Genomic DNA, 23,813 nt, shown 5'->3' with positions numbered 1-23,813 from the left:
ATAAAAATAATAATATAAAAATGCCGCTTAAATACATTTTTTGATGCACAAAAAAAATGTTAGAAAATAATTAATAATTTTATTTATTATTTATTTATTTAAAAACAACTTTTCCCTTCAAAAAGCACTAAAGTTTAAGGGACTAAACCCGACGAGACAACCTTGTATTATTGTAGCATGTTTGTAGGCAAAAGCTATTTAAGCAACTCGCAAAGCACATTCTTTGTTATTGCTCGATTTTCACCCGCGAAGCTGGTACGTTTTCTCCACAAGAAATATTTAAATAATATAAACAATAAATATGGATATTGGCTGTATGTCTAAAGAAAATAATCAAATATACACCCCATCTAATTAACTATACGTTGTAGGGGAGACCTCAGGTGTTTTAATACACTTTTGAGCCGCCCACCGAGCAGCTTTCTTGTGCGGGAGTGTGGTAAATTTACAGTTAGTTGCGCAAAGTGCGTGTGTTAAAAATAGCGGAAAAAGACGCTGGAGAAAAAAATATAAACGAAATTCCAATTTATCGTGCTGCCAGGAAAGGGAATAAATAAATGCCAAGGCGAAATGCAAATTTATCGGTTCGGGCCATTTAAAAAGCCGCATCCTGGAAAAGTGTCAGTGTTAGTGCTTTGTATGTGAAATAAACAAAAAGGCGAAAGTTTGTTATTGGCTCTCGCACAGGATCTCGCTCTCTCGCGCTCCCGCTCTCTCTCTCTCTGTCGTCCTGTCTGTAACGGGCTCTCTCTCTCTTTTAATTTCGCCCTCTCTCGGGACGGGTCTCCTTCGATTTTTCTTCCGCCAGCTTTTCCTGTTTCATTTCCCTACATTTTTTTTTTTTATTACTCTATTTACACTTGGCGACTCCTTCCGCGTGTGTGTGAGCTGTTGTGTGTGCGTGAGAGCGGTTAAGGGCGGCTGACATCTCACACCTGCTTGATGTTGTTGTTGTTGTTGTTGTTGCTTTCGTAGCCTCTGGCTGCTCCTGCTGGCCAAGTTTTTCCATCCAGGAGTTGCGCTGGCAACGGCTAAAAAACAGCCACAAAAGCAATAAACACAAGGGAGGCTTCGTCCAAGTCGAAATTGTTAGAATTTTGCTCTTTTTAAAAATAAAGAAAACGAAAACCAACATCGCCAGACAGACAGTCCACACAAATACACAAAATTTCGCCGGCACTAAAACTGAAAGTGGCTGTATCCCCCTTTTGATGAGCAGCCAACAGAGATTTCCGTCATCCGGCCAAATGGCGAGGAGGAGTTCCACGCTCCAGGTGAGTGCCAACGACCACCCATTTCCTTATATACATATATATTTTTTTTTAAACCTCATGCACACACAGAAAATGAGACTATACATTTTAATATTCTATCCTAATTAGCTCTGGGTTGATTTCTTAATATAATTTATAAAATCAACTCATGGAAGCTGTTTATTAATAAATATGGGTCTATTTTAGTAAGCTTACCAAAGGCTTACAATATTTTTAAATTAAAAAAATGTTGTTTATTATTAATTATGTTACCAAAATGCAAACCAATCCTTTTTTTGTGTACTTATAAACTATTGATATATATCAAATAGTTTAGACTAAATATTATAAGTTAACTCTATCATCAGGCATTTTATCTTTAAAAAGTTGTAAGGCTTCAATTAAAAAGATTTTAATTGATAATTGGTCTGCTAATTTTGTTTTTAGGATTCTAGGATATAAAAACCTTACTATTCGTGATGTAAACCAATTTTTAAAATACTGAAATCTTGGGTTTTAACTGTGAATTAAAAACAATATAAATTATATCCATATTTTATTGAAAACTAGACACATGTGTATATCATCAATTATATTTTTCCTCCGTGCAAGGAGCTCGCATGTGTGTATTTTCTATTAGCGGCTGCTCGATTTTCCTTCCCGAACAGCTGCTAATGGCTTGTGAAAAAAGCGAACAAAACGAAAAGAAAAGCCGCTTGCAGGTGGCGGAAAAGTTGGCGGAGCTTAGAAGAGACAAGTGGGGGTGTGGGGCCCTTTGGGAAATAGGGAAAATTGCTAAGCATGTGTGAAACTTGCTCACAATGGGAAAACATATGGTTGGAAGTTCATTTTCTCCTATTTAGGAAAAGAGACTTTTCACACTTAATTTTGTAGCACTTCATTTTATGGATCATTTAAGTGTTTTGCATTTAAATAAAATAAAATTTTATTTCCAAAGGCTAGTAAAATTCTTCGAGTATATAAGCAAATAGAGTAGAGAAAATTATACAATTAATAATAAACGTAAAGGAATTAAAATCAATTGCAGAAAATTGCAAAAATTCAGACTATAATTAAATTACATTTGTTTGTATAGAGTAGTTAAAAAAATATAAATATATGATACATGAAAATATTATGAGGGCTTTTTATGCTCGCATTTTTGGAAAACTTTTTTATGTACTTTGAAACCCATTGCATATTCATTCAGCTAGTTTTTTGACATATGTATGTTGGCTTTGGCAATAAATTGTGTAAAAAACTTCTTGCTGACGATTTCGTTTTTTAGCACAAACAAATAAAACCAGAACTTGCATGTGTCGAAATCGCTAAAAGTATTTAATTTTGTTTCAAGTTTTTCGACCAACTGGTGTGCTATCCGTCTGACCTTTTTTCTTGCCATATGCTTGCCGATAGTTGCATTTTTACGATTAAACACAATCAGCATCTGGCCTTTCATAGGTTTGATGACCCACAGAAAGAGGGAATCTGGGGCTCTTAAAGTGTCGTTGGCTTCGGGAGAGGACTCTTTATGGGCCCCAAAGCCCTAAATCAAATTTACATCCCGGCAATCATCGTAAAAGAAAGCAGCTCAGCTGGCCCGGGGCAGGTGGATAGACGGATAGCTCCGCACACAGTCCTTACACACACACACACACACTCCCCTGCAGTACCACATTTCATCAGTAGGCTTTTTCATCAACAAATCATCAACGCGCCGACTGCGACGCCGACAGAATCGACGCTCTGCCGACTGCTACTTGAACCCGAACTCCCTTCGGAGACCCGAACTCCCTTCGAGTCCGATTTGTCGGTGCATGCAAAAAAAAAACAAAAACAATTAGCATGGGCTTCGTTTTTTGAAGTCCGAAACAAAGTAGAAGACGCAATTAAAATAGATTCTCGAAGGTTCGACTCCATATTTTCGGAGCAACGGTTTTCGGTTTTGTCTTGCTTCTTCTTATTCCCTTTGCATTCGAAGTTGAAGTGCTCTGCACTGCAGAAGTGTCGTGTGTTTCATTAATTAATAAATAAATTATTAAATAAATTCGTTTCGGGCCTTATTGGAATATATAAAAAGGTGAGTAAAGTGAAGTGTTTTTAATTAAATAAAAGCCTATGTGTATTATTTTATTTATTATATATTATATATTATATTATTTTTTTCTTTTCTGATCGCAGTAATGGCCAACATATTGAAACGAGGATCTTTTGGGTAAATTCTATTTAATTGTATTATTATTATTCCCTTGATTAATTATTATTTTTTTGTAGATGCAACTGCCCAAGTGGATAGAACTGAGCCTCCAGAGAAGTTACTGCGCAAAAAATTTGGTCTACGTCAATAAAAAGTGGAAAACCGAGTAGCAAACAGACCCTGAGGCCTTTCAATATATGGATTTAATGTTAATTGTTTTTATTTGTGTCTTAGTGTTGGTTTAGAATTAGTAAGAATAAATAATATTAATAAAATTTCAAGAATTTAATATTATATATGAAAAAAAAAATCATCAATAATTCATCGAAGAATCATCATCATTTCATCGATCAAATATTGATGAAATGTTGATGAAATGTTGATGAAATACTGATGAAATGTTGATGAAATACTGATGAAATACTGATGAAATGTTGATGAAATACTGATGAAATGTTGATGAAATGTTGATGAAATACTGATGAAATGTTGATGAAATACTGATGAAATGTTGATGAAATACTGATGAAATGTTGATGAAATACTGATGAAATGTTGATGATTCATCAGTATTTCATCAACATTTCATCAGTATTTCATCAACATTTCATCAGTATTTCATCAGTATTTCATCAACATTTCATCAGTATTTCATCAGTAATTCATCAGTATTTCATCAACATTTCATCAGCCTTTCATCAGTATTTCATCAATAATTCATCGATGAAATGATGCTTAAATGTTGATGAATTGCTGTTGATGACAGCCTATGACATGCCCATGTTAAATTCATCAGTAATTTGTATGGCAATTCATCGCTTAATCATCAACAAAACGCTTCGGCTATTGATGAAACGTTGATGAAATGTTGATGAATGGTACTGCAGGGTCCCCACACACCTCTCCTGGTACACACATATGCAAATGATGGCCCAGTGCCCCCTACCCAGCAGAGCCTCCTCTCCACGCCCATGTGCGTGCGTGCGAAATCTGCGAGTAGAGGGAAAATGATTAACAAAGGCTCCCCGAGGTGCGGCACCAAGGAGCAGCAGGAGTGTGGTCGAAGAAAAAATTGTACAAGTCATCCACTCAGCGAAAATAAATGTCAAGGAACAAGTCTCTAAAGAGGATATTGTAGTTAAATCTTTACAGAAAGAAGAAAATATAATTTTAAACAAATAATAATTATTTGAAATATTTAACACATTGAAAATATAGTTTTCCATTAAATAAATCTTGTTGGCCATTTTCCCAGTGTGTACTCACATGAGGAATTACATCCTTCGCCACTGACACGGACACTGGCTGAGACAGGGACATAGGGACAGGTCCTGGTACCGGCTCACCCCTCGGGGCAGGCGCAGTGCGACAGGACCCAGCCCAGTCCTCCCTCTCTCCCCGAAAACCCTAGTCCCTAGAGCCAGTTGCCACCACTGTCCTGGTTAATGGCATTTGGGCGAGGAGAGGAGCAAAGGATCCCCGGCGGCAGGGACTCAGACCAACCGAGTAATTTGTGTCACGTTTTAATTTTTGACGCCGCAAAGGACGCTCAAGTGTCTCCCCCCGTGATTATGACAATTAGGATTTCGCTGGATTCCGTCTCGGTTATTTTGTTTCGCGTATTTAAAAAGGTTTATTGTGTAAGTCCCGCCGGGGGAGCTTTTGTTCAACTTATGTTTGTGGCTCGCAATTAAATCTGGATGCCGCTAAAGGCCATCTGTTTTTTCCCTTAGTAAAAACTTTATTCAGAGTAAAACTATTATATATTCGTATTAAAAAGATACAATTTTATATCTTTTTTTTTAATGTATGGATAATAAAATTATATTTAAAATAATGAAATATATAAAAATACTTTACTAGCAGCTTAATTCTTTAAATTGATTTCCATTTGCTCACACCCCCCACATCTGTCATTTAACAATCGATTGGTTAATGCATTAAAAAATATGTCATCGTGGTAATTGGATAGATTTGCATATCAATCAATTTGGGGCGTAATTGCCATTGGAATATTAATTTTCTGCCCTGCACGTCGAGCGGTTGGCTCAACACGCCGCAAAGTCAGTTGAAATACGTCAGCGGAAAGTCCAGAGCCATTAGTTCTGATTCCCCATCTAGTCCTGAAACGCACTTCAGACAGGAAAATCCTTCTTCAGCGGTCTGTCAAACTGAGAGAAGCTGAGCGGCAGCGCCAGAAAGTTGTAAAAGCAATTTGATCTTGGCGAGCTACCATAAATGGTTAAGGGGTGTTTTTTTTTAGTATACCATAAACCGAACTATAACTTAAATATTTTTTATTTACTAATTACAAAGTTATCTAATATCTATTTTTTTGGATTTTTTACTTTAAAAGATATGTATAAAAATGCATTTATCATAAATTCTTCTATATAAAGGCATTTTTTCGTTGGCTCATTTTCAATTAATTTTAAGTGGTATTTCCTTAATAGTTACCGGCTACTTTTTCTGACAGCCCCTCAGAGCTGTCATAGAAATGGCTTGCATTTTTGTATCCTGTTCGCATTTTCCAATTCACTCCAATGCCTCAGCTCGGCTCCTGAGCTTTTGCCTGAGGCCACAAGGAAGAAGCCAACAACTGCGTAAACAGGAGGGAACAGGAGCGACAAGAAGCGGACAGGACATTAACAAGAAGCACCCTAGTTGGGAAGGAGAGGCAGCAGGACAGTGGGAAAGGACTTCAGTCAATTTGACAAACATGACACAGAAACGAAAACGAGAACGCCTTACCGCCCACAGACTTCTGCACGGCAGAAAATAAACATGATATTTCAAGGAACTTTTAAATTCTAGTACTTATCGAAATTGTATCAATTTTTATGAGTTAAAGTTCTAATAAATTTTCTGAAATATTATTTAGAAACTTTTTTGTTATTATGAAACCTTTAAAATATTGTTCAACTCCCAAAAGAAGCACCTCCTTTAAAAGTAATTTACAATTGAGTGTTATTTCACTCCTATTTGCCATAGTATTTTCTTAATTTAACTTAACTTTATACACATTAAAAAAGTACATTACACACAGCTTTAAAGCTGGGAAAGAAAAAGGAATCTCTTTTTTGCTTTCCGTCTTAAGGCAAGTCCGGTTATATGGAATGGTCGGAATGCTTATACTGGCTTATGCTAGAATTCATTCGAGACAACAAATATTTGGGAACTTGGATATACATAAATCTGTTTTATTTTTCCTCCGTGTGTCTTGTGACTTGCATCTCCGCGTAGCAGTTGCCTTAATGGACACTCAGACGCCCCTGCGAGGCATCTTCCTGGGGGGAAGCACAGATAGCACAGAGAGAGAGATGAGGGAACAGAGCTGGCAATTAAATTTTTAAAATGCCATTTCAAAAGCAATTTCGAACGGCAGTGCAAATTAAAAATGCCAAGTGAGCGTGCGTGTGTGTGTGTTGGGCGGAAAATAGAAACCAAAGCGAAAAAAGGAGTTTCGGGGGGGGGGGGGAGGCTGGGCTAAAAGGGTCGCCAGGTCGGCCGGCCACAGAGGACACCAAGGACAGCGGCGGCAATATTTTCGCAAATAAACGTAAATTGAATTTGCGGCAAAGAATGGCAAGTTTTGTGCGGCCGACCAGCACAAAATCACCCGGACGAGAAACAAACTGAAAAGAAAGTTTACCCAAGTTCGTGTGTTTGTTATTTTTTTGTGTGTCATCATCGAGGAAATCCGGCGCCAAGTGCCGGCGCCTCTGCGTCTACTTTTTCTTTTCGGCCAACACATGTGCCTTTCCCCCACATTCTTCCATGTCCTGAATGCGCTTTTTCTTCTGTTTTGCTTGCGATTTTCTCAGCTCAGCTGTTGTCGCCACCCCCCACCCGGAAAATGCAATTTTAACGGGGGCCCCCTTGAACTCTTTTCCCTCGGACCTCGGACTTTTGCCCGCATCGCCGTTTCTCACATTGTTCCTGGGCCCTGCCTTGTAATTTAATTGGCAATTTAGACAGTTTTTCACTTTCCTTCTTTCCTTTGGCCAAAAGCCATGAACTTCGTCCGAGTCTGGCGCAATCTCAATTTGGCCAAAACCAAATGAAAGCAATGTTTTTATTCGTTTCCCCTTTGGCAATTTGAGCAAGGATGGAATCTTTTGTAAACTCAATTTGATTATGCACTGGACACATCCCAGATAGCTGGCCATATTTCCTCATCGCTGCTCCACTTTCAAAGGAGAAAATGACAAAATTGGAGAAATAAAACTCTTTTTCCTGGGTAATGAAACGCAAACAGGAACAAATTTGATTTAGTAGAGATTTCTTTGTTCAAGGTGAAATTGTTGAAACATTTCTAGGGGATCTACTACTATAGAGATTTGTACTAAAAAGAAAAAATAATTAAATTAGAAGAATTAAAGGAAAGGAAGCTTGAAGTTTAAAGATAATTTAACATTCAAAAGCCAAGACCTCTTGTTTATAAAATCGAAATATTGCATAATTTCACAAATATTTAAATTAAATGCGAAACACATATAAAATTAGCATAAGAATGGAAAATTCAGGTATAATTTGTCTGCAATTTATTGAAAACAGTAAACTATCTAAACTATATTTTATTGTATTTATAAAATAATTCTACACAAACATTATTGATCACTTAAACCTTATCAGCTAGAGAAATTATAAAATAATTAAGTTGTCGTTTTGACGAAGGCTTTGGTTGGCCTCACGTACACATATGGTTTTCCACCTTATCGGCAAAAGGTATTATAGCATAATTAAGTCTCTACCATGTGCTAGCCATACTAAATAAGTTTCGATGAAAAAGGGGTTCCACAAATGTTCGTAAGCTATAACTCTTTCTTGCAATTAATTATTAACAAACAACTACGAAAGACAGCGTTAGTCACACTTTGAACAAGGTCAGTTATCGAATGAAAAGAATATAGAAAAAACAGAAGACCAATCATTAATCAAAAGGCACGTTTAAAATTGGCATAAGCCAATTAAAAAATCATCATTCCCTCACGTGCTTTGACCTCATAAAGTAATTCCGGCGAACCGATTATTAATTGACGTGAGAATCAATCTTTGGGCTTAGTTTCTGCTCTAATGAGTGACATAGGCAACCCGACGACTGGTGATAAAGAAAAGCGGCGGTGATTCAACATGCGAAATGCTCCGATGGCACCATTGATTATAACTTTCGAAATAGTTTGCCTAACGATTCAAGGCGGCCGACCCCGTCGACTGGGAAGAAGTTTTACGTTAATCTATCAACTGTTGCGCCCCTCCATAAGGGAAGAGGCGCACCCAGTGCCACGCAACAGATGCCCCACCCAACGGCTCCCACTACCCCACCACCACCCACTTACACTTCCTTAGTTCGATTGATGAAGCCAAGGATTGATGATTTTCGCTGGTGTTATGTGGGGCCTAGAATTGGGAAATTCCATTCATGGCAGAACAGTGGAACGCCAAGAAATATTCTAGGTTAAGCTGGGACTTGCGGAAGTTACGATGAGATATAGAATTTGGACAGCTGTAAGATCCACTGATAATATAGCACTTTCCAATAGTGTTTACATTCAATATGGAAAGAGAGATATTGGCAGATGTTCTTGATGACTTTGATGCTTTTGATGACAAAATGCAAAATATTATTCTTGACCAAACATTGAATAACAGCAACGTTTTCCTAGACCTGACGCAAATAATATTCATTATAAACATTAAATACAGGTAGTATTAGAGTACCAGCTATTTCTATATTAGTTCGAGTACATATGTTAACCTAACAAATTCGAAAAAAATATAACAGACATACCTGATAAGTTCACTTCAATGCAAAATATTTTCTGCGATAGGAATGTTATCTGAAATGACAGTACAATTATAATTAGTAAATTTTGGTCACTTAGCATATACATATGTAGATATAACAATCTATATTTATATTCGATTTTAAGGTAAATCCTTCCACTGTGCCCAAAATTGGCATTAGCCTAATAGCCAATACCCATTTCCAGTTCGAACCTAGGGCCCAACCTATACCAGGTCAGGAGGAACCATTAGTAGAGTCACACTAATTTGTTGTCATAAATTTTATGGATCTGCTGTAACTTTGCTGTTATATGGCGCACGATATCCCTTTTCTTCATGAGATAGTCGAGCCTTCATAGAAATCGAAATTCGAAAATGAATTTGCTTTGTTATTATGGTAACAAATCTCAGCCATGTGATAGATAGCGGAATTATTAAACACTTTTGTGGACTATTGACAAATCAGGCAACCTATAAGGCCATTTTTGTTAATTTTTATTTAGTTCATCGTTTTGTGGGCTTCAGATAACACATACCTAAAGAACGCTGGTACTTTTTTTTTTGGGTAAAAATAATTATAATAAGAAAAACAGTTATGGTAAAATGAGGTTTAGTGGAAACAAAATTATCTTATCTATGCTTTTGGCAGGTGGTTCAATGGCATAATATTTGGTGTATTTGTTAAAAAATGTTTACAGTCAAAGGAGAGTGATTTTATTCTTTTATATTTAGTGTATTCAATTAAATTGCCATTAATTTTTAAAAATATTTATAATATTTTCTAGAACCACTTAAAATATAGTTATAAAAATGGAATAATATAATATATAGATACATTCACAGATTGTGATTAATATAAATACACATTATGGCTAAGAAGTGAGTTTCTACTTTAAAGGTATACTTAAAGTTGTAGCATAACGTATTATATTTCTTTTTTATATATATTCCAAAAGTATTCAGTGCTTGAAAACGTATGCCCATACGCCAATAATGATGGATTATCTGCTGCACTTACTTTCCCACTTCATCAGGCACGAACTCCAGGAAATTTCTAAAAAAAAAAAAGAAATATATAGGATCGCCGGAGAGCAGCTTCCAAGTATTTGCGGCACGTTCCCATTGATTGCGTTTGAGAGCTGCCTCCGAGCCGGTTACGAGTATATATGGCGGCGCCATGCACTATAACTCACACTCAGTTATCCAGTCCGACTTCTTCCGAGAAGAGTTCGTTAATCCATTAAATTTGAAATATGTTTTTACGGGTGGCCAGTGGGCGGAGAAGTCCCGTAAGCCAGCTAAACCCGCTCACATTTAGATAAGTGCCTTGCGCTGGGGTAACGTCGATGTGTCAAGTCTGGGTTCAAGCTCCTCGAGAGCTGCCAACACAAATCAGAAGGCAAAGGACTTGCTTTCACCTCTGGCATTTTAAAGTACATATTTTTCTATTCCAAAGGAACCTTGCTTTAACTTTAACTTAAACTTTACCAAAATAAATTTAGTTATCAGAATAAAAGAAAATTATTTTTTTGAATATTAAATTCTAGAAAATAATCTAATAACCTTCTTAAAAAAAATACTCTAAAATAGGCTTTTCTTCACATTTCCTAAAATTCAAATTTTCCTCAGTTTATCCCCGAAAATATCCGGTTAGTCTGTCCCTAAAATTATGCAATTGTTTTGGCCACAAGCACCCACAGAAGCGAGACCCTTAAACTCAAACACAATGATACGACAAGAGGATGGGCAATGCCGGCGCCACTTTAATGGCATTCCACAGTGGGACATTTCATTTGCAGCTAACTCAGAAAAATGAAATAGAACTGGGACACTGACATTACGAGGCAAACCCCTAACCCAAAAGCGTGTCCTTGCCACAAAACGAGCCAGTGGCTAGCAATTGTGAAAGCACTTTGAATTCCGCCAAGCCACAAATATTCGTAGAGTCTTGTTTATAGCGTGTTTTCACTTTTAATATTTCGTGTAAATGGGATTATATTGGATCTTTTGTGCTCTAGAACTATTAATTAATTGGGGTTTTTAGAAGGAATGTAAACTTGAATAGTGCCAGAACTATAAATTCACTTAAATTATTAAGTAGATGCCCGTTTCTTAGCTCTTTTTCATGTCGTGCCAAACTCTTTTAGTTGAGAATTTAATATAACTTAGTGTGTATAACGTTAGGAGCCAAGTTTATCATCATGTTCAGCGTCAACGAGACGTGACAACTGCCAGCATCTTTAATGCTCCCGTTAAGCAATACAAAATATTTTTATGTGCCCCACCGTACTTGGGGCAAACCACCCACTGTGCGCCGGATGGGTTCTGTTCCGGGCTCGCGTCCATTCAAGGACATGGCTGGGCACCGCTCTATAGAACGGCATCCGGGTGCTCAAGAGCCCTGGTGTTCGGAGCAGCTCCTCGACGCCGCTCTAGTCATTCGTAGATGGCCCTGGCAATGGCAGAGTGCTCCACTTCCATTGCCACTCTGCTGGCGACCCGCTGCCGCGACTCCCAATCCACTCGCTTTTTCTGGCTTTTTCCTCTGTCAGCACTTGGCACCCACTTGTTTTGTATTTTGTTTTACGCTGCACCACCCACACATCGGTGGCTCACAGAGAGAAATGTGCATCAAAAAATAAACAGACTATGGATTACAGGCAAAAATAATAGCTTCATGGAAAGCTGTAATTAAACTTTTCGATTATTTAAAAAAAAAAAGATATGAAAATTAACCCCTTTGAAGATAATTTTATACCTTTGTGGCTTAGTAAATTTATTTATTTATAATCATATCCAAAAGTATCAGAAAACACACGAAGAAGATCTATATTTTGTTAAGAAAATCTTTAAATTTTAGAAGTTCCCAATTGCATTTTTAATATAGTTCTATTTTACCCTCAGTTAAAATGTTAATGCTTTATAGCATCTTGTTGAATTTATTTTTTATATTTATCCTTTCTGCTTGTCCAAAATTTCCCTTAGTGCATCCCCCCAAGCGCAGTTGATGTGTGTGTCTCTCTATGTCTGGCTGGAATGCATTTATTTCCGTTGTTTCCTTTTCGGTTGCGGCTTTATTGTTGGCCTCGGTGTGCTGGAATTGTCATGTAAATGGGTTAAGTTCTGACATTAAAATGTTCTCGCAGAGATTTTTCAGTTGTGCTCTTGCTTTGACGTTTGGCCAAAATGATTTCCCATTTTCAGACAGCCACATTCATAGTCCCTGATCCCTGCCCAGCCCCTCGGTCCTGGGTCAACCGGGTTATTCATTAAAACCAAAGCCGAGCAATTCCTGCAATTTGCGGCCAACGGCCATAAAGAGATTTGCTGCATTTGTTGATAATTGCATTTTGGCCATCGGTCTGTTTCGGTCAGGCCTTTGAGCTTGGGCATTCATTTTATTAAAACTTTTAGCCCAGACAGCAGCAACGAGATTACCACAAAATCTAAGATAAAATAATATGAATCTGGCCCAGTTTGCTTGGATTGTCATAAATGGAGGGAATTTAGGTTTCAGCAGTTGGGAAAAAAGGAATTATAAAGAATAAAGAATGTTTTTTAATTTGAATTTGAACTTATACAAATTAATACAAAACATAGGCAATCGAACCTCTTGAAATTGATAAATATTTAAGATAAGATAACCCTATTATTATATCTTAACTATTTTATCTTAGTGTCACAGTTGTTCTTTTGCATTGCAATTAAAGTTGAGACTGCCTTGACACTGACATCATCCCATTAGACCTTTATGATAATGACAGTTACGATAAAATTACAGCTAATTTAAGCACATTTAAGTAAACCATATTTTGCTTGCAGATCTAGTTAGATAATGGCGACAGATGTCATACATTTAGCTGTTTATCTTATCAGTCATGCTAACTTTACATTCATTATTTGTTTTCTTGGAGCTTAAAAAATTAATAACTTTATGATGTTATATTAAATTAAATTGTCAATCGAAACTTAACAATACCTATGTAATATCTATCTAAATTGTAATCATAATTAAGGGCGTTTCCAAAGATTATCACTTAAATAGTATAAAAAAGGCACAACTTCTGACGCTGTAACCTGCTGTTGCAATTTAATTGCATGCAGATCGGAGTGAATACAAAACAAAACTAAAAACAATGGCAAATTAAAACTAAAGTACAAAACGGCGCCCAACTTTGTTGAAATCGTGCTAAGCGCAGCACATTTCGAATTGGCCATTGAACTTTCATATCAAAACGGCGGCAGCGGCGGCGAAAATGGTTTTTAAAATGCTTAAACACGCGAGACCCAACAGCCGCGCCCCATCATAATTGGAAAAGTCTGTAAGAATCGCACATGAATGGTTGTATCCATACACACATAGTACATATGTATATATATATAGTACAGTGTGTGCTCTCCTACCATGTGGGGGTTGGGGGGAAAACAACTTCCGTTAGCAGCTGATAGGCCCTTTCCCGGCTTCGTTCTGCACTTCCCCGGGCAGTTGTTAACAACTTGGCGCGATTCACAATGGGAAAGTGGAAAGTGCAGTCGCCGTGGTTAGGAGTTCGTGGGCTTTAAGCACAAGTGATTAGCCCAGTGCATGGAACCCATCGGAAATGCGGTCAATTAATATACATGCGAAATAGGGTAATTTTCTTTAAACTCTACAATTGTAGCTACTACTCTTAGAACTTGAAAGGAGACTATAAAAAAAAACCTAAAAAATAGGTCGTTCATAGTTGTCTAATTAACAAATATAATTAAAAATAGAAGAGGCTTGTAAATAACAAAGAATTTATCCCTAAAAGTGGCTTGATTAAGCACTAAATTATATTTTACATTTTATATTCTTTTTAAAATAGATAATATACATGTGTGAACAATTTTTTTAAGTTTTAGATATAGTTAAGTAGAAGATATTTATAAATATATAATGAATAAATATGAAAATATAACAAAATATTAACAAATTAAATGAATACTTACTATGGACCTAATTATATCTAAATACAAGTATTAATAAATTCATGTTCGAAAGACATGCCAGGTTCATGTTTCAAAAACTTTATAAATTGTGAAGTCTTCTCATCAATCCCTGCTATTAATTTTTTCGAGTGTATTTCTGTTGTCTTTCTGTGAATGGGGAACATTTTGTATTTAAGCTGAAACAAAATTTGGGACATGAAGATAGCGAAACCAGTAAGCAATAAATGTCAAAGCTGTGGAAATTTTAGCAAACAGTTTGTCCCACGAAGTGACTGAGTGCAGATGTCTAGAGAAAGAAAGAATTTCAACTGTGATGGCCAGATAATATAGAATTTTCAAGGATTTAAATAACATATAAACAATGCAAATTAATGTAAAAAATTTACAATTTTATTTATAAATCAATACGTAGAAGGATAAGCAATGTCTAATATCCATTTTAACTTCTTTTACAGGTTTCTAACGCTACGAATAGCTCTGTAAAATGTAAGTTATAGTCCACTATCAACTAAATGTGGAATAAAATGAATGAAACACTCATTCAACTGATATCGAAGTCCAGTTCCACATGAGCGTATATCTGAGTATATACCGCGTATGGACGCATAGGGGCAGCCACTATGATAAAAACATAATATGAATATATATATATTTATATACGATTTCAGAGCTCGTTGCGTAGCAGCCCGTACGCCCCATTGTCGTCCGTCCCGCCCTGGCCCGCCCCCCCGCCTCCGTCCCACCCCTTCCGGTCCGCTCTGCGTGAAAGCAAATCAGAAATCGAGGCAAACGGAGTAAAAAATGAATAAGTCAAAACCGCAAAATCAGTAAAACGCTCGCGAAGCACACACACACACAGTGAGTGGTGAGCTGGGTTCACGGAGGAAGCCCGGCGTAGAATAAAATATCGAATGAAATTAAAATACCAGAGACCCCATAGAACCCGAAAGAAATCCGCAGCAGCAGCAGCAGCGGAAATTGCAGTTGCAGCAGCAGCAGTAAAGGCAACTCAAGTTGTACCGAGATCCTGCAAATAGAATGAAGTTCAACTACATTGGTCTCGGCACGCACAGCGGAATCGTCAACGGTGGCAGCGGGAGCGGCGGGAGCAGCACCATCGGCAGCAAGATGTCGCTGGGCAAGTCCATCAAAATGTACCTGACCATTTTCATAGCCACCACCTGCATCTACATGGTGCTGTACCAGTACCACATATCCCGCGAACCCTTTGCCGCCGGCGAGGTAGTCAAGGTGAGTCGGGAGACAAGACAATTCTTATCTTCTTTTATAAATTTTGGGGGCTATTTTATCCGGATGATATGATTTATGAATATTAATTATAGGATCTACATATATGAGGTTTCATTGCAGTAAAGAAATGAGATCATTTTGTTTAAGAACTGAATAGTTAATTTAATTTTAAATGTTTCATTCAGTTTATAGAATTTATTAACACAATTTCAAGCTCTGGCAATCTTTTACAAATAGAAAATGCTCTTAATTCCAACCTACATTATATTTTAATCCAACCTTTTCCTCTTTTGATGTGATGTATTTTGTTCTCCTCCACTTTGAGTTCTTTGACCAGTTTGTGATCCTCCAATTAGATAGAGTTTCTTAATTAATTAAATGAGCAATCGATATCCCCTTTTAAATGAACGCACTCTTTCCATCTCTCTACTTGCACATTTCATTTACATTTTGACCACATATATGTGACATTTATATGTTATGCCACCCATTATTTAAGTGTCAAGGTAATCGGTTAATACAAATATAATCCAGTTGGTCAATAATTAAATAAGTATCAGGCGCCGTCAAGGTAGCTGTATTTAGTGGATATAATAAAGGTCTTTTACCCTCTAAAGATAATTGAATGCTATCTACTTTTTTAATTAATAAACTGTGTCGAAATTGGTTTTCCAGTCATTTCAATTTTGATAAAAGTCTGGGATTTCAAGCAAACGTAGATAACTGAATGGATTGTTTGAAACCTAAACTAAAGTCGTGGGAAACCAGCAAACTAAGAATAGGTGCAATCGTAGTTACTCAAATTTTGTTTGGTAAAAAGTAGCAATGAGTAATTTGAACTTTCTACAAGCGGTGATAACACAAGAACGTTGTAGTTGAGGAAAACCCAAACATAACATCGTACGACACAGGAAACTATACGTGTTTTGAAAAACATTTCTTCTTTTTTTTTTTTTGTTTGCACTGCGAAAAAAATTCTACCGTATAAAAGCACGAAATTGGGCCAAAAATGAGTACCTTATGTAGATTTCAGTTAAACGTACTAACAGTAAATTAAACCAAAAATGGAATTACTAAAATTTCTTTGTTAGGTTAGATGACATATGCAAACCATCCTGCCTGACTTTAACTACTAACCTTAGATTTTGTACTACACATATTGTAATGTTTTCTGTGTGTTCTTGTTCTATTTCCTTTAACCCCATTATTAATCCAATAATCATTGCCAACTGAACTCGACTCGACTAGCACCAAGAGAAATCATCGTCATATATCGCCTCATATTTGTGGTCACCCATTTCCCTGCTACTGGCCAATAGCTCCTCCAACAACAATAACAATTCCACACCAACAACCACAACAACATCAACTACAGCTACAACAATAAGAACAACAACAACAGCGGCCACAGTGGGCAGTGCGGGCGAAAAAGTGGGTGCATCATCCACCTCCCTTCAGACGGTTTCATTAGCTGCCCCCAAGCCCACACTCCACACATCCTATGGAACGGCTCTGCTGAGATCAGGATCCGTGGGTGGCCATCGTAAGACTGCAACTACCAAACAAAGCATTACGCGAACAGCAACTAAACTAACAACAACGGCAACAACTATGGCCAAAACAAGCGCCAAACAGTCCGCACAGACGGCCACGCCCGCCACGACCGCCCTCTCGGAACACGCCCACAAGACTCGACCAACATTCGTTGCCGCCTCCGAGCCCGTAAATATATTGACGTAATCGTAATCCTAGCACCTCCACCACCTCTCCCTGCTCACCTACTAGACACTGGGCAAAAAATAAGTTGCAAGAATTAGTTACAGAATTTAGGATTTGCTTTGCTTCATCTTAATAATCAAAAATTTAATTAATACAAAATATTATAAAAATATATATTCAAATATTCATATTTTGAGTCAAAAAATATCCAAAAACAAATGAATACTTACATCTAACTTTGCTCAAGTTCTTCTTGATTTGCATAGCTATTTTTTGGTCAGTGTGCTCAAGTTTACAAGTACCACAACTAATCACACTTACTATGTGTAAAACCCTTATTCTTTCCACATTTCCCTTATTCTGTTTTAATCTTCGGAAGTGCATTTTCAAGCTTATCTGCATATTATTTTCACTTGTCGTGTGCATGTCAGTACCAAGTGTTGTGTGTTGAATGTCGAATGTTTGTGGGGGTTGCTTGTCATTATTCGAGAACCGAATGTCACACTTGTTGCCTGCCCCAATACTTCATTAGTTAAATACTCCCATGCTCATTTGCGAACTGCTGCTGGCCCATCATTATCGCTTTTCTTACTCGGCGTTTCCATTTTCCTAATTGCCATGACACAAGTGCAATGCATGCCAGACCCTATTCCGTTGAACATTAGTAGAGAAAGGTAGTAGAGTTGCTCCTATAGATGTTGTGGGGTTTTAATATTATTACTATTATTTTATATACACTTGCAGGTTAATGTAATTTTTGTCAGAAGCTTAAAAAAGAGTAAAGGGGTCATTTCCAACCCTATAAATCGTAAATATTCTTGGTCAGAAAAAACCTAATATAGAAAAGCTTTCCGAAATTTAAGTAATTTTTGACTTAGTTGTGATAGATTTTTGATTCAATGCCTTGATCCTATGGCAAACTGCAAGTTTATACAAATTTCGGCTTCCCGAAGTAAGATTTCTTTCTAGTTTATTATAGTACTAAACTTTTTTAAGTGGCTACTTTACTTCTCTTTAATTTTAAAGTCACGTCTGCCTTTGAAGCAAGCACACTTGTCTATATATTTCTTACGGGTTTTATCTTTGAAACTTGCATTTTTTAAATGCACTTGTTGGCATAAAAATTCATTATAGTCATTCAGTCATTCAGACTAAAAGCCACGTTTTTTTTTTAAATCTGCATTTAAAGTCATTATAAATATCCATGACGCTCCTATAATGAATTGCATATTTTGCAATTATTATTAAAACTAACTGCAATCTGGACCAAAACTAGCTGATAAATGTATTCTACATTTACCAGACAAGCTTTGCCACTCGGACGTTAATTATGGACTCGGACTCGGACGTTATTCTAAATGGGAATATATAACGAGCCGACTCCGACAAACGCAAAGCAAACACATGGCAAGAGGACGCTGTTTGTCTAACCAACTTTTGTTGGCCACTACCATGTGCAAATTGGTTGCCGGCTATCCGTATCACGATTTCTGGGTTAATCACATGCATTATATTAACCAACAGGCGCCCTAACTGCGGGCGTGCCGCCACTGCAAACAAAAAGAGTCTCATTTGGCATTTGCATGAGCCTAATTTGAAAATTGCTCAGCCGCACACACACGCAGAACGCAAGACCCGAAACCGCATTCAGCGACCACTAAAGTGTATAGGAAAATTACTAGCATTGAAAGCGGCGGCCGCAGAATGGGTATGGGTGGTTTGTGATCTAGATTCCAGATTCATGCAAAACACACAAAATGCCAGCCAATTGAAAAGATTCACGCGCATCTGTTGGCTGCTGTCATTTAGTAAATGCAACTACTAGTAGCGATCCCAATGCCCTGCACTACTCAATGTCAGAGGAGGAGCTCATTCGTAATGGGATAAGCCTGATAGAAGATCTTTTATGACTTTCAGATCCCTCAAACTGTGTTAGTTTTTTTATAATATGATTTCTAGGAAGTTGATCTTAAATCATTGCTTTTCAAATAGATTTATAATATAACATAAAAATCGCTACTGGTATGAAATCCTTAAAAGAGGTCCTTAAAAAAGATTTAGGATTACGATTAAAGCTGAACAGATTTTATTACATACTTTTAGATACACATTTATTGAGATTTTGAAGCCTGTAGAAAAGTTTTTAGCACCCCAAAGGTTTTTATTTAGTTATATGACTGTCAGACTAGATAAAATTTAAAATATATTTTAAATCCTTGAAGTTTATTTAGAAATTTGTTCACAGCGATAATTTATAACTAAAATAAACAAAATAGAATGCTACGAATTCGCAATCAAAGTAAACTAGAGTGTTTTCGGTGCTAGATTTTTCAATCTCAATAAGTTTCTACTGCAGATATTCAACAAACGATTATTTACCTTTATAAAAAACCTCATAATAAATAAAGTGTAAATATTATTGTTGCAACGCTTTAACTTTTACTGACTTGAAAGAGGACTAGCATGCCAATTGACTATCCTATCTTTTCTTGCTTAAATATTCGAGTATGTTTTGCGGAATAAATTTGAAAGCTGGGTTTATTTTCCTCCTTCTTGCATGTGGTGGGTGTGGGCTGTGGGTGTGTATGTGTGTGTGTCAACAATGGACAATTTGCAAAGTGAGTGCGCCAGTTTATTTATTTTCAACGTCAGTCGTTCAATGGGACAGGCTTTACACGAACATAGCCTATATCTAGAACGGGTGCTTAAAGCAAGTGTGTTGGTGAGAGAGCACTCGGAAAAAATTGGTTACAATTCCCATGGATTTTTATAGATTTTTAGTTAAATTTTATATTTTCTTTGATAGGTTTGAGAATTAAATAATTGAATTAAATACATTTGTATAAAGAATTTGTATTGCATACCTTTGAGCATTTTTCAGCTCATTCTGTGAGCATTTTAAAGGATATGGAGATCCTTGGAAAAGTCAGCAGAAAATGTAGACTTGTATTTGTAATTTTCCTAATGTCATTGAACATTTTTTCCTGAGTGTCTTTGACTAGCGAAACGCGACCCATATTGCCATAAAGCCAGAAGAGCCTAGCTAGACGACAGACACACTGACTTACGGGTATACGAAGAGCGGGATGTGGTCTGCTCGCCTAGTCAAGCCATTGGGTTGTAAATTAATTTGCATAATTGCTCATAAAAAGAAGCTCACGCCGCATTACGCACCACCCACTGGCACCTAACGAGCCACCCTGCCGCCCAACCACTCAGCCACCCAACCCCACAACCTCCCACTAACCAGCACAAGTGCAGGGCACTCGGCCCTTGGTACACGCGGTACACTCAGGTGGATATTCCAATGACACTCAACCGAAATCCACTTGTCCCGCAGCCGCCCCTGTACATAATCACGCCCACCTACCGACGACCCGAGCAACTGGCGGAGCTGACCCGGCTGGGCTACACGCTGAAGCATGTGGTGAATCTGCTCTGGCTGGTCATTGAGGATGCCAACCACACGAATCCATTGGTGGCCCACACGCTAGACAGAATCGGAGTTCCCTATGAGTATATGGTGGGTAAGTATTGTCCGCTGCTGTTCCGTTCCGTTTCATGTCCGGGACACATTCAAGTGATATTTACGAGTTGCCTCCTCCTACCCACAGCTCCCATGCCGGAGAAATACAAGCAAACGAAGCGAGCGAAGCCGCGCGGTGTCTCCAATAGGAATCGAGGCCTCGAGTATCTGCGCCACCACGCCAACGAGGGCGTGCTCTACTTTGCCGACGACGACAACACCTACGATATTAGCATATTCGAGCAGGTAGGATTGACTATGTACATACTATATGGGTTAAGGATGGGACCTGAATCCTGATGGCAAACCGCAGGTGTGCGAGTACCTTCAGGCTTGAGCATAAACCAAAATTAACACGAGTTATGGGGTTAATGGGAAACCATTTTGTATTAATGAAGGGAATATATCTTGTGTTTTTTTAAAGCGATAAAATAGGGAATACTTCAGTTCTAATTTGTAAAATTTACTTATTTATTTAGTTTTTATTTTAACTTACACATTGCTTCTTAATCTATCCTTTGTCCAGATGCGCTACATCAGCAAGGTGGGCATGTGGCCCGTGGGTTTGGTGACCAAGACCGGAGTAAGCAGTCCCATTATCCAGGAGGGAAAACTGGTGGGCTACTATGACGGCTGGATTGGTGGGCGCAAGTATCCTGTAGATATGGCAGGCTTTGCGGTCAGCGTCAAGTTCTTGAAGGAGCGCCCCAATGCCCAGATGCCCTTTAAGCCGGGCTACGAGGAGGATGGCTTCCTGCGTAGCCTGGCGCCGCTGGACAACACGGACATTGAGCTGCTGGCCGACGAGTGCAGAGATGTGAGTGATACAGCTTAACTTACATCGAAATTCAAATCTAATTTCCTTACAAACCGCAGATTCTCACGTGGCACACGCAAACCAAAAAGAATGCCCCAGCGCAGGCGCTGAACAGGACGCGTTACAAGAACACCAACCTGGAGCACATAGACAAGCTGCTGGTGCGCCCATAGGGATAATGTCTTTAGTTAGCTAAAGCTAGTTAGGCTTAGTCGGGGGATATGCCCATCCCCATCTCAACCGTGGCTCAGACAGGTTGTACAGGTACAACCTGGGGCAAACGGAGCAACCAATCAGATTTAATCAGATCAGCGGTAGTCGGTGTACATTATTACCCAAATCATACGAGTAGTTAGGCTCTAAGCGCACAATCTTCTACGATAATTGCAATTACGCGCACCTTACGCTTGTTTGACCCCATACACGTAATCACGCCTAATCGTATCCTAAGCAAACGTATTGTATCATATCGCAACGTCCTCGACTAGTTTGTACATAATCGCAATGCACTAAGTTTGTTTGAAACGGATTTCTCAGCCGCAAAAGTGAGCTCCAGCAACGAATTGGTTAAGATGTTCCTAGAGACCAAAGAAAAACTCCCAACTCACGTTCTGCATTCCACATTCCCCTTGGAGGTGTCCATCATCATCATCATCAACGGCCAGGGCCGCGCGAGGTCAAGGCCTGAGTCACATACATCAACAATCAATTAGGGCAAGGTGTCAACGAAAACGTATTTCCCCGAATTGGGAGCCGGCGCCAACGCTTCAATAATTCATGCCGACGTATGGATGTGGCACAGATATGTATGCCGACGGGGGCCCCCTTTCCCCCATTTGGGAATCCAAATCGCGTGATGGACAGGTATTGCATGCCATGCCAGGGGACACAGTTTAAACAATGTAATGGCTCCGTCTAATGGAACTGGATGATGGCTCAAAAGTTTTGGCTAAATCAATGTTACGGCAAGCCGTGCGATTTTCGTTGAACGAGAACTCCTTTGTATGGCCAAAGATCTACGACGTGTTATTTCGGAAACGGGTTTCCAAGGCCACACCTCTTCATATTACGCCTAAGTACGCTAGGATAGGTTAATCACTAAATTTATATTCAAGTTTTGAACTGCACTGAAGTCGCCTACATGTAAATAATAATCACCAAAAAATATTGTAACCAAATTTTTACAAGTCCCGCTAAAGCAGGGCAGGATCGCAGGGAGGGAATGACAAATGGTATTACGAAATTTATACAATTTATACAATTGAATATGGAATATATATGAAAGCATACGGAATAAGCCGCAAAGCAATTAGTTAGGTACTTACAAAATCTTACAAGAAATATTTAAATAACAACAAAATCTGGGCTGGATTCCTACAAAAAATCAACTTAAAACTTTTCCAAAATAACTCGAAACGTTTCAATGAATACTATTGATACAGAAATACGTCTACAACTATTCTCTTATTCAAGTAAATTACAACATACAATGTTTAAGCCAGACAGTACTTGTAGCAAGGAACTTCAATCATTTTTCAAACAAAACTACAAATACCTTTCAATAAATTGATAAACATTTCTTAACAATTTTCAAAATAACCCTTAAGTCTTTATATTTAATTCCTCCCACAAAAAAGGAACTTCTTTGGATTCGTCAGAGTTTTACAGATTGATTTATTTGGAACATAATTGGAAAACTAAGTGTGGAAAAGCATAAGCATGTTGGTGATCTACACAAGGCCTGACAATGATCATATCGTCTAGTGGCTCCAGGCGGCAGCATCAATCAACTGGCTTAGAGTCCTGCAGTCGCTCGGCTCGTAAAGAGAGGCCTCAATCCTGGCAGATTTGTGAAGGCGTTGGACACCACCTTTCAGAATTCTGCCCTAGCTCGTGCGCTTTAGATCAGATACTTGGAATATTTTACGTGTATTTACCATCGCTGTTTCGGTTTGATGTCTTGATTTTTAACCATTTGTATCTTTTTTTAATACCCATGTGGATTTTCCATCGGTTGGACAGTAGAATTCTATTACGGCAGTGCTTACTAAAATAAAAACTAACTGGTGCATAATCTAGTAAGCTTACATTAAATGGCACTAATCTGGTAAGTATTTAAATATTATCTGACAAGACATTCTCGGTTTGTTGAACTTCTTTGTTATCATTTTCCTCTAAAAGAATTTGTTTACTACCAGAGGCTACTTAAAACTTAATACAGCATATTTAAGATGGATATTTAATTGAAAACTTGGTTTCTATATTTTAAAGTAACTTTTAAGATTGAGCGAA

The 23,813-nt window shown here is 37.9% G+C and overlaps 1 protein-coding gene and 1 long non-coding RNA gene across 6 annotated transcripts; both read left to right on the top strand.

Moving 5' to 3' along the window:
* Nucleotides 1–243: 243 nt before the first annotated feature.
* GlcAT-P (Glucuronyltransferase P) lies at nucleotides 244–23,120 on the top strand. Of its 5 annotated transcripts, none has more exons than XM_070285325.1 (9): nucleotides 244–439; nucleotides 1,119–1,274; nucleotides 14,664–14,694; nucleotides 14,877–15,459; nucleotides 16,708–17,181; nucleotides 20,519–20,705; nucleotides 20,793–20,950; nucleotides 21,231–21,521; nucleotides 21,581–23,120. In XM_070285325.1, the coding sequence occupies exons 4-9, from the start codon at nucleotides 15,247–15,249 to the stop codon at nucleotides 21,692–21,694; spliced, it is 1,437 nt and encodes a 478-aa protein (XP_070141426.1). In that variant the 5' UTR covers nucleotides 244–439; nucleotides 1,119–1,274; nucleotides 14,664–14,694; nucleotides 14,877–15,246; the 3' UTR covers nucleotides 21,695–23,120. The 5 variants fall into 5 exon arrangements, with proteins under 5 accessions (XP_070141426.1, XP_017034275.1, XP_017034274.1 ...); XM_017178786.2 differs by having other exon boundaries at nucleotides 244–620; XM_017178785.2 differs by having other exon boundaries at nucleotides 244–626.
* On the top strand, nucleotides 3,151–3,936 carry LOC138928632 (uncharacterized). Its single transcript, XR_011445031.1, has 3 exons — nucleotides 3,151–3,333; nucleotides 3,435–3,468; nucleotides 3,528–3,936. It is a non-coding gene; the product is annotated as an uncharacterized lncRNA (long non-coding RNA).
* Nucleotides 23,121–23,813: the final 693 nt, after the last annotated feature.

Source organism: Drosophila kikkawai, chromosome 3L, assembly GCF_030179895.1.
Source record: "Drosophila kikkawai strain 14028-0561.14 chromosome 3L, DkikHiC1v2, whole genome shotgun sequence".
NCBI lineage: Eukaryota > Metazoa > Arthropoda > Insecta > Diptera > Drosophilidae > Drosophila > Drosophila kikkawai.
This window is presented reverse-complemented; position numbering and strand designations above follow the sequence as displayed.

Coding starts and splice junctions, on each gene's coding strand:
- GlcAT-P (XM_070285325.1), top strand. CDS start 15,247: ATGAAGTTCAACTACATTGGTCTCGGCACGCACAGCGGAATCGTCAAC. Junction 15,460..16,707: donor CCGCCGGCGAGGTAGTCAAG/GTGAGTCGGGAG, acceptor CGACTCGACTAG/CACCAAGAGAAATCATCGTC. Junction 21,522..21,580: donor TGGCCGACGAGTGCAGAGAT/GTGAGTGATACA, acceptor TACAAACCGCAG/ATTCTCACGTGGCACACGCA.